This window comes from Notolepis coatsorum (genome assembly GCF_963971535.1).
Source record: "Notolepis coatsorum genome assembly, chromosome: 8".
Taxonomy (NCBI): domain Eukaryota; kingdom Metazoa; phylum Chordata; class Actinopteri; order Aulopiformes; family Paralepididae; genus Notolepis; species Notolepis coatsorum.
Window position 1 is genome coordinate 131,971,533 of NC_140172.1, and position 16,136 is coordinate 131,987,668.

Sequence of the window (16,136 nt, forward strand, 5' to 3'; positions counted from 1 at the left end):
CGCTCCAGAGACTGTGCTAGACAAGATAGTATCAAATAACATAGTATAGCATGTAATTTAGAAGAAGAAAATGAGGTCACAGTGTTCGGTATAGACATATGTACAATGTTCTGAGTTACCATATAATATACAATACTATGCAGTGTACTAATGTACAGTACTATATAGTGCAAAGCAGAAATGGGATGAGGTACAATTTAGGTACAATTTACAGTAAGGTGTACGAGTTGTAGTGCAATCCTTCATCAATAAATATAAAGTGTGGGGAGTGGGTGCTACAGTGTGTTTGTTTAAAGTGGGTGTGTGCTATAAAGTGTGTGGAGTGGGTGCTACAGTGTGTTTGTTTAAAGTGAGTGTGTGCGTGTGGATTTGTGTGCTATGTGCGTTTGGTGGTTGTTGTTGTGTAGTGTTCATTGTTCGTTTAGCAGCCTGATGGCCTGGGGATAGAAGCTTCTTCTGAGTCTTTCTGTGCTCGCCTTGAGACTCCGGTAACGCTTGCCTGACCGCAGCAGTTCAAAGAGGCAGTTGTTCGGGTGACTGGAGTCTTTAATGATTCTCTTAGCCTTGCCCTTGCAACGCTTGTTGTAAATGTTCTGGAGGGTGGGGAGCCCCCCTCCAATTGTGCGTTCAGCTGAACGTGTCACTCTTTGTAGTCTGCTTCGGTCTTGTGCAGTGCTATTCCCAAACCAGGAGGTGATGTTGCCGGTCAAGATGCTCTCTATTGTACATGAGTAGAAGTTCTTAAGGATCTTCTGACTGACTTGGAACTTCCTTAGGCGCCTGAGGAAGTAGAGGCGTTGTCGTGCCTTCTTCACAACACTGTCAATGTGTGTGGTCCATGTCAAGTCCTCGGATATGTAGGCTCCGAGGTACTTAAAGCTGTTGACTCTCTCAACCGGTGCCCCGTCGATGCTGAGGGGGCTGTAGTCCTTGACCCCCGACCTCCTGAAGTCCACAATCATCTCCTTTGTTTTGCTGACGTTCAGGGAGAGGCTGTTTTCCTGGCACCATCCCGCCAGGACCTTGACCTCTTCCAGGTAGGCCCTCTCGTCGTTGGCAGAGATCAGGCCCACCACCACTGTGTCGTCAGCAAATTTGATGATTGTATTGCTACTCCGCTGAGCCACACAGTCGTGTGTGTACAGGGAGTAGAGGAGGGGACTCAGAACACAGCCCTGGGGGGCCCCTATGTTGAGGGTGATGGATGAGGAGGTGCAGTTGCCTGCTCTCACCACCTGGGGTCTGCCAGTCAGGAAGTCCAAGACCCACTGGCAGAGGTCATAGTTCAAGCCCAGGTCCCTGAGCTTGGCTATGAGTATGGAGGGGACTATGGTATTGAATGCCGAGCTGTAGTCGATGAATAGCATTCTCACATAGTTCCCCTGCCTCTTGTCCAGGTGTGATGCTGCTGTGTGCAGCACATGGGCTATGGCGTCCTCCGTGGACCTGTTGGGGCGGTATGCAAATTGCAGGGGGTCCATGTTGATGGGGAGGGAGGAGCAGATGTAGCCCTTTACTAGCTTCTCAAAGCACTTCATGGCTATGGAGGTGAGAGCTACAGGGCGGTAGTCGTTGAGGCAAGCAGGCTTGGATTTTTTGGGTACAGGGATAATAGTGGACTTCTTCAGGCAGGTGGGGATGACAGCCTGTTCTAAGGACAGGTTAAATATGTCAGTGAATACTGGGGCCAGTTGGTCGGCACAGACTTTTAGGACGCGGCCGGGGATGCCGTCCGGACCTGCTGCCTTCCTGATATTCACTTTTTTAAAGGTCCGCCTCACCTCATGCTCGAGGTATCTCTTTGATTTATTGATTGATTGATTGATTGATTGAAAACTTTATTAACAGATTGCAGAAACAATACAGTACAGCTCAATACACACAATTGTTAAGGGTGCAGACCTTGCTCGAGGTATCTCTTTGATTTATTGATTGATTGATTGATTGATTGATTGAAAACTTTATTAACAGATTGCAGAAACAATACAGTACAGCTCAATACACACAATTGTTAAGGGTGCAGACCAGAGAAAGACTTTCGTCTTGTTTACATCAGGGTCCCCCATTTTCAATTCATCAGGACATATATGACATACATGACATACAGATATACAGTACTCAAGTACTGCTACATATATACATTTATGACATACCAGATTTGCGGGGGGGCTGTACATTGGAGGTGGTTCGGTGGGTGGGGTGGGGGGTTGGGCAGGAGGGGGGGGGGGGGGGCACTGTACAACTGTACAAGCAAAACTGTACATTGGAATATTGACAACCATACTTGGTCATTTACTGTACATTGGAGGGGGTTGGGTTAGGACATTTACATGGGCCAGTTTCGAATTGCAGTCTCCCGTAGGTGTTCTTTGAGAGTGTTTTTGAAAGTGGGTAGTGATTCACATTCCTTTACAGCTTTGGGTAGGGCGTTCCACATTGATGTGGCATAATTGCGAAACCTGTTTAGTCCCTTGTTTGAGCCGAATCTGGGTTTAACATGATTTGTTGAGCTCCCTCTGGTGTTGTGATCGTGGTATTCACTGACCTTTGGGAAGTATTTTGACATGTACATGGGTACCTTGGTCGTGTAGTGTATCTTGTAGACCAGGCCCATTGCAAGTTGCTGTACTCTGTTGTCTAAGCCATCCTAGGTTGGGCCTAACAAAATTAATAGTTGGTTTCAGGTTGGTTGTCAGTTTGGCCATGGGTAGGTAGGGAATTTATTTTATTTTATTTTTTTATTTTATTCTTTCCCACGGCGACTATGGATAGGGAATTTCTTTATTTAATTAAAATGTTCACAACAACATGGATGCATGTACTCTGCCAGCATGTTTAATATCCATAATACTAAATGTTTGACTAAGATTTCTATGAAACTTTATTCTAAAAAAAAAAAAAAAAAAAAATCTGATTTTTTTTTTTTTTTTTTTTTATATATATTTTTTTTAAAACTCATAAAATATATCTGGTCGCACCTAAATCGGCAGGGTCGGTCGGCAACCTGAAACCAACAATTATTTTTGTTAGGCCCTGTCAAAGTGGGCAGGGGTGAGGTGGGTTCTAGGAGTAAGGTCAAGCAGTAGTCTGACCAGTTTGTTTTGAGATGTTTGTAATTTTGTTTTTAGCGCCTTTGAGGTGCTTTGGTACCATGAGGTGCAAGCATAGTCGTAGTAACCTTGTATGAGTGCTCCTGCCAGGGTCTTCAGGGTGTTCTTGTTTACCAGAGAGGAGATCCGGTACAAGAATCGAGTTCGTTGGTTGACTTTTTTTATTACATTGGATGCCATTTTGTCACAGGAAAGATTAGCCTCTAGGATGGAGCCCAGGTAGGTAATTTCATCTTTCCTTGTGACAATATTGTCACCCACTGTAACTGAGACGCCGTCGGTCTTGCTGAGTTTGTTATTTGAACCGAAGAGAATGGACTCTGTTTTGCCCATGTGTAATGATAGTTTGTTATCAGCGAGCCATATGCAGATTTTGCCTATAGTTCCGAGCTGAGGGTTTTTTCAACCTGTAACTTGTTCTTGTCAGAGACCAGCAGGGCTGAGTCGTCTGCGAACAAGAACAAGTTGCAGTCACAAGCTGACGACATGTCATTTGCATAAATTAGGAACAGTAGCAGTCCTACTAGTATGGTTCCTTGTGGTTGTGGAACACCACAGCTCTCAGTCTCATATGGCTAAAATAAGATACTACTATACAAATTCTAAGATAGAATTCTGGGAAAACTAAAAACATCTGAATGTGTAATCCGTTTTGACATTATGCAGTAATTCATGACATGAGGGAGCAGTTATTATTTAATGAAACAAACTTGTATTAACTTAGGCTGATAGTGGGAGCGACCAACCGCCTTTGTGTTGAAGGCTAATTGTTGGGGGAAGGACTGACAGCTAATCGACACAGATTTACTATTGGAAATGGTCTATCTCCCAACGCTTATTATCATATCGCACAAATATCATATTACATATACACAGATTCACATATAGTTGTGTTAATGTACCAGTTATTGCAGAGTGTTTAGCATTATTTACTGAAATAAGCCGAAAATCATATATCTTGTGGCTGGGCATTAATCATATATCTTGTGGCTGCATGGGCATTAATCATATATCTTGTGGCTGCATGGGCATTAATCGATAGGCAGACAGGCAGACAGGCAGATAGGCAGACAGGCCGATAGGCAGATAGTCAGACAGGCAGATAGGCAGACAGGCAGACAGACAGATAGGCAGACAGACAGACAGACAGACAGACAGACAGACAGACAGACAGACAGACAGACAGGCAGATAGACAGACAGACAGACAGACAGACAGACAGACAGACAGACAGACAGACAGACAGACAGACAGACAGACAGACAGACAGGCAGATAGACAGACAGACAGACAGACAGACAGACAGGCAGACAGGCATCCCTCTGTCCTCAGGGGCGAGCTGAGCCAGCAGGACACCTAACAGTAGTGCGTTCAGAGCCCCTACTGGAGCTGATGGTACCACAGCAGCATGTGTAGACCAACTGTACGTATCTGGACTTATAGTCAGTGGCCACTTGTCACGTCCCTGTTTACTAAACAAAGCCCTCTTTTACTGGCCTGTATATGTGTGTGTGTATTTGTGTGTGTGTGTGTGTTACCCCCCCACTGCCCGAGCCTGTGTGTGTGTGTGTGTGTGTGTGTGTGTGTGTGTGTGTGTGTGTGTGTGTGCGTGCGTGTGTGTTACCTCCCACTGCCCGCGCCTGGCTGTGTGTGTGTTACCCCCCACTGCCCGCGCCTGTATAAATGTGTGTGTATTTGTGTGTGTATTTGTGTGTGTGTGTGTGTGTGTTACCCCCCACTGCCCGTGCCTGGCTGTGTGTGTGTGTGTGTGTGTTACCACTGTCTCCTCACAGCACGGTAGTGGTTAAACACTGTCTCCTCACAGCACGGCGGGTGGTGTAGTGGTTAACACTGTCTCCTCACAGCACGGTGGTGTAGTGGTTAACACTGTCTCCTCACAGCACGGTGGTGTAGTGGTTAACACTGTCTCCTCACAGCACGTGGTGTAGTGGTTAACACTGTCTCCTCACGGCACGGTGGTGTAGTGGTTAACACTGTCTCCTCACAGCACGGTGGTGTAGTGGTTAAACACTGTCTCCTCACAGCACGGTGGTGTAGTGGTTAAACACTGTCTCCTCACAGCACGGTGGTGTAGTGGTTAAACACTGTCTCCTCACAGCACGGTGGTGTAGTGGTTAAACACTGTCTCCTCTTTTCCGTGAGAGCAGCCCACACCTGGAACAGTCTGCCAACACGGCTCAGGGAGTATCAAAGTTACATCTCATTTAAAACTAACTTAAAATCATGGTTGAGAGATGGTCAAGTGTGCGACCATTTTAACTGAGGGGTTGTATTTTAATGTATGTATTTTAGTGTATTGTAACCTATATTGATTCCTACTGTGTTTTAATTATTGTACTATGTTTTTTAACTAAGGGGTTGTATTTTAATGTATTTATTTGTATGTATTTTAGTGTATTGTAACCTATATTGATTCCTACTGTGTTTTAATTATTGTACTATGTTTTAATTATTGTTGTGCTCATGTCACCTGCCCCAGAGACTACAGTTGAAAATTAGCCAACTTGGCTAAACTGGCATATTTACAGTCAAATGTTCCTTAATATGCACTGTCTCTGTATTTTAAACCAATAAATACAAATACAAATACAAATACGGCACGGTGGTGTAGTGGTTAACACTGTCTCCTCACAGCACGGTGGTGTAGTGGTTAACACTGTCTCCTCACGGCACGGTGGTGTAGTGGTTAACACTGTCCTCACAGCACGGTGGTGTAGTGGTTAACACTGTCTCCTCACAGCACGGTGGTGTAGTGGTTAACACTGTCTCCTCACGGCACGGTGGTGTAGTGGTTTCACTGTCTCCTCATAGCACGGTGGTGTAGTGGTTAACACTGTCTCCTCACAGCACGGTGGTGTAGTGGTTAACACTGTCTCCTTACGGCACGGTGGTGTAGTGGTTAACACTGTCTCCTCACAGCACGGTGGTGTAGTGGTTAACACTGTCTCCTCACAGCACGGTGGTGTAGTGGTTAACACTGTCTCCTCACAGCACGGTGGTGTAGTGGTTAACACTGTCTCCTCACAGCACGGTGGTGTTACAGCACGCACGGTGGTGTAGTGAGAGACAGAGAGAGAGAGACAGACAGACAGACAGACAGACAGACAGACAGAGAGAGATAGACAGAGAGACAGAGATATAACAAGCCCTGTAAATGTATCTGAGTGGCCACACTTGAAAAATGACTACCCGATCGAGTGACTATTTTGTAAATTAATATGTTTCTTGTTGATTGTCCTTACTGTTATTACTAATATTATGATATTTTATTGCTTAATATATATGTTATTGTTTGTATGTTGAACTTGCTTTGGCAATAAGTATGTTAATATTTCATGCCAATAAAGCCTATTTGAATTGAATTGAATTGAATTGATATACAGTATATAGTATATATAGTATATAGTGAGAGAGACAGAGAGAGAGACGGACAGACAGACAGAGAGAGATATAGTGAGAGAGACAGAGAGAGACGGACAGACAGACAGAGAGAGATATAACTTCAATATGAACTGAAGGAGAAGGGAAGAAGGGCTTTTTATGCCATCAAAAGGAAAATTCCAATTGACATCCCAATGAGGACCTGGCTCAAAATTCTAAATTCTGTAATAAATCCAATAATATTATATGGCAGCGAAGTGTGGGGTCCATTAACTAACCAAGATTTCCCAAAATGGGAAAAACACCCATTAGAAGTACTGCATGCAGAATTGTGCAAAAACCTACTTAAGGTCCACAGACACACTGCCAATAATGCATGCAGGGCAGAACTTGGCCAATACCCCCTAATCATCCAAATTCAAAAGCGAGCCATCAAATTTTACACACACCTCCAATCAAGTGACCCCCACTCCTACCACTACAAAGCCCGGCTTCAGAGCCAAGAGATGAACCCAGATAAGAGTCCCCTCTGCCAGCTAGTCAGAAATCTCTGCCCACAAACGCTTCAGGACAGATACCAAGAAATCTGGCCCAACCAAATAATCTCAAAACAAAAAGAAAATGATATAGAATATTGGAACAAATCAACCAAATCTCAAAGTAAATTAGAATTCTACTTGACCCTAAACCGAGAGTACACGGTGGCAGAATACCTGACTACTGTGAATGAGATAAAATTAAGAAAAACATTGACACGGTACAGACTGAGTGGACATAGTCTGGCCATTGAAACAGGCCGTCACAGGCAGAACTGGCTGCCCAGAGAGGCCAGGCTGTGTTCACTTTGCCATCAGGGGGACATTGAGACAGAACCTCACTTCCTGCTATACTGTGAGAAATACAAGGATCTAAGAGAAGTCTTCTTTGATAAAATAAACAAAATTGACGCACAGTTTATCCATCTCCCTGATCACCAAAAGCTGCTATATATGTGTGGGGAGAAAAGTCAGTGTACAACATTAGCTGCAAAATATGTAGACGGTTGTCACAAAATACGAGAACAAGCCCTGTAAATGTATCTGAGTGGCCACACTTGAAAAATGACTACCCGATCAAGTGACTATTTTGTAAATATGTTTCTTGTTGATTGTCCTTACTGTTATTACTAATATTATGATATTTTATTGCTTAATATATATGTTATTGTTTGTTTGTATGTTGAACTTGCTTTGGCAATAAGTATGTAAATATTTCATGCCAATAAAGCCTATTTGAATTTGAATTTGAATTTGATATAGAGAGAGATGGATAGAGAGACAGAGATATACAGTATTTATATATAGAGAGACAGAGATATACAGAGAGACAGAGATATACAGTATACACTGAGAGCACTTTGCTAGTTTGTTGATTGTTCTCCACTGAGAGCACTTTGCTAGTTGGTTTATTGATCGATTGATTGAATTGAAAATGAATTGATTCCAACATTGATCTGTATGACCAATCTCCCTTTTCTCTCCTTTTTGTGTACGTCTCACTCTCTTTCTCTCTCTCCTTTTTGTGTACGTCTCTCTTTCTCTCTCTCCTTTTTGTGTACGTCTCTCTCTCTTTCTCTCTCCTTTTTGTGTAAGTCTCTCTCTCTCTTTCTCTCTCCTTTTTGTGTACGTCTCTCTCTCTTTCTCTCTCCTTTTTGTGTATGTCTCTCTCTTTCTCTCTCCTTTTTGTGTACGTCTCTCTCCTCTATCTCCCTTTTGTGTACGTCTCTCTCCTTCTCTCTCCTTCTTGTGTACATCTCTCTATCTCTTTCTCTCTCTCCTTTTTGTGTACGTCTCTCTCTTTCTCTCTCTCCTTTTTGTGTACATCTCTCTCTCTTTCTCTCTCTCCTTTTTGTGTACGTCTCTCTCTCTCTCTCTCCTTTTTGTGTACGTCTCTCTCTCTTTCCCACACAGTTACTATCCCAGATAATGCAGAACGCAGTAAGTAACAACTACTTTACAACTTTACATCATTTACCCTAACCTGTCTAGTCTCTCCTACCTGTCTCTCTCCTACCTGTCTCTCTATATCCTGTCTTACCTCCTACCTGTCTCTCTCCTACCTGTCTCTCTCCTACCTGTCTCTCTCCTACCTGTCTCTCTCCTACCTGTCTCTCTCCTACCTGTCTTACCTCCTACATGTCTCTCCTACCTGTCTCTCCTACCTGTCTCTCTCCTACCTGTCTCTCTCCTACCTGTCTTACCTCCTACATGTCTCTCCTACCTGTCTTACATCCTACCTGTCTCTCTCCTACCTGTCTCTCTCTATCCTGTCTTACCTCCTACCTGTCTATCCTACCTGTCTCTCTCTATCCTGTCTTACCTCCTACCTGTCTTACATCCTACCTGTCTCTCTCCTACCTGTCTCTCTTCTACCTGTCTCTCTCTATCCTGTCTTACATCCTACCTGTCTCTCTCCTACCTGTCTCTTTCCTACTTACCTCCTACCTGTCTCTCTCCTACCTGTCTCTCCTACCTGTCTTACCTCCTACCTGTCTCTCCTACCTGTCTCTCTCCTACTTACCTCCTACCTGTCTCTCCTACCTGTCTCTCTCCTACTTACCTCCTACCTGTCTCTCTCCTACTTACCTCCTACCTGTCTCTCTCCTACTTACCTCCTACCTGTCTCTCCTACCTGTCTCTCTCCTACCTGTCTCTCTCCTACTTACCTCCTACCTGTCTCTCCTACCTGTCTCTCTCCTACCTGTCTCTCCTACCTGTCTCTCTCCTACTTACCCCCTACCTGTCTCTCTCCTACTTACCTCCTACCTGTCTCTCCTACCTGTCTCTCCTACCTGTCTCTCTCCTACTTACCTCCTACCTGTCTCTCCTACCTGTCTCTCTCCTACTTACCTCCTACCTGTCTCTCTCCTACTTACCTCCTACCTGTCTCTCCTACCTGTCTCTCCTACCTGTCTCTCTCCTACTTACCTCCTACCTGTCTCTCCTACCTGTCTCTCCTACCTGTCTCTCTCCTACCTGTCTCTCTCCTACTTACCTCCTACCTGTCTCTCTCCTACCTGTCTCTCTCCTACCTGTCTCTCTCCTACTTACCTCCTACCTGTCTCTCCTACCTGTCTCTCCTACCTGTCTCTCTCCTACCTGTCTCTCTCCTACTTACCTCCTACCTGTCTCTCTCCTACCTGTCTCTCTCCTACTTACCTCCTACCTGTCTCTCCTACCTGTCTCTCCTACCTGTCTCTCTCCTACCTGTCTCTCTCCTACTTACCTCCTACCTGTCTCTCTCCTACCTGTCTCTCTCCTACCTGTCTTACCTCCTACCTGTCTCTCCTACCTGTCTCTCTCCTACCTGTCTCTCCTACCTGTCTCTCTCCTACCTGTCTCTCTCCTACTTACCTCCTACCTGTCTCTCTCCTACCTGTCTTACCTCCTACCTGTCTCTCTCCTACCTGTCTCTCTCTCGTACCTGTCTCTCCTACCTGTCTCTCCCCTACCTGTCTCTCTCCTACCTGTCTCTGTCCTACCTGCTACCTCCTAACACTCTGTCATACCTCCTACCTCCTAGCTGCTACCTCCTAACACTCTGTCATACCTCCTACCTCCTAGCTGCTACCTCCTAACACTCTGTCATACCTCCTACCCCCTAGTTGCTACCTCCTAACACTCTGTCATACCTCCTACCTCCTAGCTGCTACCTCCTAACACTCTGTCATACCTCCTACCTCCTAGCTGCTACCTCCTAACACTCTGTCATACCTCCTACCCCCTAGTTGCTACCTCCTAACACTCTGTCATACCTCCTACCCCCTAGCTGCTACCTCCTAACACTCTGTCATACCTCCTACCTCCTAGCTGCTACCTCCTAACACTCTGTCATACCTCCTACCTCCTAGTTGCTACCTCCTAACACTCTGTCATACCTCCTACCCCCTAGCTGCTACCTCCTAACACTCTGTCATACCTCCTACGGTACCTCCTAGCTGCTATCTCCTAACTCTCTGTCCTCCTCTCTTAGTCAGTTACCTGGTCGTGTTCCATGTCTGCTTAATGATGTTCATCTGGTCTTACTGGAAGACCATCATCACCAGGCCGGCCAGCCCTTCCAAAGTGGTAGGTAGACAACTCTGTCTGTCTGTCTGTCTGTCTGTCTGTCTGTCTGTCTGTCTGTCTGTCTGTCTGTCTGTCTGTCTGTCTGTCTGTCTGTCTGTCTGTCTGTCTGTCTGTCTGTCTGTCTGTCTGTCTGTCTGTCTGTCTGTCTGTCTGCCTGTCTGCCTGCCTGCCTGCCTGTCTGTCTGTCTGTCTGTCTGTCTCTGTGTGTGTGTGTGTGTGTGCGTGTGTGTGAGAGAGCTCTGTATGACATCACCTCTGTGTTGTGTATAGTTCTGTCTGCCCAGAGCTGAGAAGGAACTGTATGAGAGAGAGCAGAGCACAGAGATACAACTGGACATCTTGAAGAAAGTGGCCATGGATTTACCAATCTACACACGCACCCCTAACGGAGGTGAGACCTAACCCTAACCCTAACCCCTAACCCCTAACCCTAACCCTAACCCCTAACCCCTAACCCCTAACCCTAACCCTAACCCTAACCCACCCCTTCTTCACTAAGCTGCTTTATTATGACCTGACTCTACTCTTCTTCACTAAGCTGACCAGACCACCATGGTAGTCAAATGTTAGCATGTTGTTTTATTGTTGTATTGAGTGTGTGTTGTGTAGTGTGTATTATAATACTGAGTGTGTGTTGTGTAGTGTGTATTATAATACTGAGTGTGTGTTGTGTAGTGTGTATTATAATACTGAGTGTGTGTTGTGTAGTGTGTATTATAATACTGAGTGTGTGTTGTGTAGTGTGTATTATAATACTGAGTGTGTGTTGTGTAGTGTGTATTATAATACTGAGTGTGTGTTGTGTAGTGTGTATTATAATACTGAGTGTGTGTTGTGTAGTGTGTATTATAATACTGAGTGTGTGTTGTGTAGTGTGTATTATAATACTGCGTGTGTGTTGTGTAGTGTGTATTATAATACTGAGTGTGTGTTGTGTAGTGTGTATTATAATACTGAGTGTGTGTTGTGTAGTGTGTATTATGGTACTGAGTGTGTGTTGTGTAGTGTGTATTATAATACTGAGTGTGTGTTGTGTAGTGTGTATTATAATACTGAGTGTGTGTTGTGTAGTGTGTATTATGGTACTGAGTGTGTGTTGTGTAGTGTGTATTATAATACTGAGTGTGTGTTGTGTAGTGTGTATTATAATACTGAGTGTGTGTTGTGTAGTGTGTATTATAATACTGAGTGTGTGTTGTGTAGTGTGTATTATAATACTGAGTGTGTGTTGTGTAGTGTGTATTATAATACTGAGTGTGTGTTGTGTAGTGTGTATTATAATACTGAGTGTGTGTTGTGTAGTGTGTATTATAATACTGAGTGTGTGTTGTGTAGTGTGTATTATGGTACTGAGTGTGTGTTGTGTAGTGTGTATTATAATACTGAGTGTGTGTTGTGTAGTGTGTATTATGGTACTGAGTGTGTGTTGTGTAGTGTGTATTATAATACTGAGTGTGTGTTGTGTAGTGTGTATTATGGTACTGAGTGTGTGTTGTGTAGTGTGTATTATAATACTGAGTGTGTGTTGTGTAGTGTGTATTATGGTACTGAGTGTGTGTTGTGTAGTGTGTATTATGGTACTCAGTGTGTGTTGTGTAGTGTGTATTATAATACTGAGTGTGTGTTGTGTAGTGTGTATTATAATACTCAGTGTGTGTTGTGTAGTGTGTATTATGGTACTCAGTGTGTGTTGTGTAGTGTGTATTATAATACTCAGTGTGTGTTTTGTAGTGTGTATTATGGTACTCAGTGTGTGTTGTGTAGTGTGTATTATGGTACTCAGTGTGTGTTGTGTAGTGTGTATTATAATACTCAGTGTGTGTTGTGTAGTGTGTATGATGGTACTCAGTGTGTGTTGTGTAGTGTGTATGATGGTACTCAGTGTGTGTTGTGTAGTGTGTATGATGGTACTCAGTGTGTGTTGTGTAGTTTGTATGATGGTACTCAGTGTGTGTTGTGTAGTGTGTATTATGGTACTCAGTGTGTGTTGTGTAGTGTGTATTATGGTACTGAGTGTGTGTGTGTTGTGTGTATTATAATACTCAGTGTGTGTTGTGTAGTCAGTGTGTGTTGTGTAGTGTGTATGATGGTACTCAGTGTGTGTTGTGTAGTGTGTATTATGGTACTGAGTGTGTGTGTTGTGTAGTGTGTATTATAATACTCAGTGTGTGTTGTGTAGTGTGTATGATGGTACTCAGTGTGTGTTGTGTAGTGTGTATGATGGTACTCAGTGTGTGTTGTCTCTACAGCAGTCAGATACTGTGACCAGTGCCAGCTCATCAAACCAGATCGCTGCCACCACTGTTCCAACTGCCAGAGGTGAGTCTCCCTAATCAAGACCACCTTGTATTTTCAACGTGAACCTTGACCTCTGGCCCTGGAGGTCTGACGTTGTGACGTCACACTGCTGTGTGTTCAGACTCAGCTTCTTCCCGCAGGCCATCAGAACACTGGTCTGGCGGGCTTGAAATTTCCATAAATGTGTATCCAATCCATAAATCCATCTTGTTAGATCCAGTATTGACTGAATGTATCTGTGATTATTATAGATTTTCGACAACAACCATTAGCACTGCAGTCATTTGAATTTCCTGGTTGACTCTCCCGCTCCCGGACGTGATGTCACACGAAAGCCAGCCGCACTCACCCAATAGACTATTCTATTCTAAACAGTTATATTAGTGTGAACGTAATATACATTTTATCCAGTGCATATTTGGATAGTATTGTGATATCCCATCTATATATATAGTTTTTTTTTTTATACATTTCAACATTTGATTGCAGCATTCATTTTGCTACGTGTATTTTTCAATTGGCTGCGTTCGCGCGTTGCGCACTGACGGTGGCGATGTTTCTATCGCCTCAGAACAGAGGGGGGGATGAACAGGAAGCACAAACAATGATTTATATATTACACGTTATTGTGCATTTTAACTTTACTGTCTAGTATCGTAATAAAAAATGTAGACTAGAGACTCTGCACCTGTATACTATGGATTAATTTCATTACCCCTGGAAAAAAACAACTGAAATAAATTACGATCGAATATTCGATAGGTACTCTACCTTTTGATTTAAGGATTATTTTTATTTAAGTTATTTCCAAAAGTGGGATTTATTGCACAAGTAGTTTAACAAGAAAGCAATGCAGATAAACAATAAAGAGATAGGAGTGGTTTCAAGGGTGTTTAATGTCAATTGAGCAACACAGGAATTGGGGGAAATAGAACTGGGTTATGTTCTGTCTTGTGGCTGCCGCGGCGGCAGTGAGCGAGCAAGCGGTCCTGGTGCTTGTCTTGGGAGCTGCTGGGTTGCAGCGGGAGAACAAGTGTTCCTCTTCGGGAACAGGTGACGTCCAGGCAGGGACGGCGGTCCTTTGGGGCACAGGAGAGAAACAGGTTAGAGTAAGCAAATACACGGTGAGTATCTAGCAGAGCTTTCGGCAGAGACGTCGTACCTGGGCAGTGGTAATTAATACCACGACAGCTTCTGGTCAGCGTCGAGGTGTAGAAGTAGTCCCCCCATCAGGGAAGGATTGAGTGCAGCTGTGGAGAGTGGGGTGCTTGACCGCGTGCGAATTAGGGGAATGAAATACAGCTGGGCGTATGAGGGTAAAGGAAGGGGTGACTGGAGAAAGAGAGGATGAGGAGGAGTGTGCAGTGGATGGAGAGGGGGATGAAGAGGAGCGTGTGGAGGACGTGAGGGGAAAAGGAGGGGGAGTGAAGTAGGCCCGTGCTGTGATTATGACACAGGCGCAGTAATTGAAACATTAACAAGTCGGCACTCAACTCTGAACATTAACACTTTAAGTGCCGAAAACGTGTTTAGGCGTCCTTCCCGGTTATGCTCAAGTTGCCGAGGACGCCGTAACTCGTCTTTAATATCAATATTTCAAAAATCTGTGATCGAAATCATATTTTTCCTCCGCAGCCCTGAGACACAGTGCTGGCCTCCTCTCAACCCTCTAGCGGTTCAAGAGCGCCATCTGGTGGCCGATCGGCAGAAGCGCCAAACAGGAAGTCATGTGGATGAAGTGCTGATCGTCCATATTACTTCCGGGCACTCTCTATAGGTCCCGGGACTCGATCTTGACACAATACATAGCGATCCGTTGCCAATAACTCGATAAACAACATGATTTGGACGTATATACTATTATACAACCTGGAAATAGATCGCGTATTTCTACATCCCATAATAGGAATATTTCAGTTCCACGCTCATCGTCCAACGGCGCGAGGAAGATACGGTAAGATTCAGCGTTATTTTTGAACGTGTTCGATATAAACTGCTCTGATGATCATATCACCCACACTAGATGAATGATATAACGCTGCCCACGGAATTATAAACGATCCCCCGCCCATCCGGTCATCATCAGATGATACGTAGAAACTTCTAGAAGTACGTCCAATTGAAATTTTTGATCTCGCACAGATTCCTACCAAACTGTATTTCATCATCAATATAATGCATTTGGGGCTATAAATCACGTTCTGGAGAAAGCTGCAGAAAGAGATGAAAACATACTTATACTTTAGACCATATTTTACTATGAATATGTGAATGAAAAAGTTTAACGTTGCTACACCCTGAACAATACATATAGGACCTTGAATGGGCCCTAATAATGGCAATCTAGCAATAGAATTTAAAAAGTTATAGCCCTGCAAAGAAGGGGAACTTCTCCATAGACAAATAGAGCTGGCAAGGGATGGTATATCATGAATTTAGCCTTAGGCAATCAAAGTGTTAACAACTTGTAACATTTAAAATATACATTAACAATAATAATAATAATAATAATGAACAAACGTGGGATTTATTGTACAAGTCGTTTTTAACAAAGCAATGCAGATAAATAATAATTAACCAAACAATAAAACGCTGCCTCACGCGGGTCGGCAGTCGACACTCACCTCTGCCTAAACTCTTTTCATGTTGTGTGCCAAGAATATAAGTTTGTCCACATTGTCAGGGAGGATGGAGCTCCTCATCTTATTGACAATGTATCCTGCCTTGGAAAAGATTCGTTCCGATGGCGTGGAAGTGGCTGGGATACAAAGGCAGTGTTTTGCTGCCAGTGACAGCGTTGGGTAGCGGTCAGAATTGGCCTTCCACCACACTAGCGGGCCGCCGGACTTCACTTTGGATTTGTCCTGGAGGTATTGCTCCATCTCTTTTTTTGCAGATCCGTCGCCTTCCTCCCTCTCCTCCTCTTCATCCCCCGACTGAAGCAACATTTCTATTTCATGTTGTTTTTGTTTTTTTCGGCGGGGCTCCAGCGGCTCCCACCGGGTCATCAGTCTCCTCCCCCTCTCCCTCTTCCTCTCCCACCGGGTCATCAGTCTCCTCCCCCTCTCCCTCTTCCTCTCCCACCGGGTCATCAGTCTCCTCCCCCTCTCCCTCTTCATCTCCCACCGGGTCATCAGTCTCCTCCCCCTCTCCCTCTTCCTCTCCCACCGGGTCATCAGTCTCCTCCCCCTCTCCCTCTTCCTCTCCCACCGGGTCATCA

The 16,136-nt window shown here is 44.3% G+C and overlaps 1 protein-coding gene across 1 annotated transcript in view; it reads left to right on the plus strand.

Annotated features, from left to right (window-relative positions):
- The window catches only part of LOC311233576 (palmitoyltransferase ZDHHC20-B-like), a gene marked incomplete at its 3' end in the record, with an annotated part of 36,402 nt that overhangs the window by 1,003 nt on the left and 19,263 nt on the right, over window positions 1-16,136 (plus strand). The window contains exons 2-5 of the mRNA XM_084320543.1: window positions 8,462-8,488; window positions 10,524-10,618; window positions 10,889-11,009; window positions 12,868-12,937. Of these exons, the coding sequence (XP_084176669.1) occupies window positions 8,462-8,488; window positions 10,524-10,618; window positions 10,889-11,009; window positions 12,868-12,937 (313 nt within the window). The remainder of the gene's footprint in view (window positions 1-8,461; window positions 8,489-10,523; window positions 10,619-10,888; window positions 11,010-12,867; window positions 12,938-16,136) is intronic.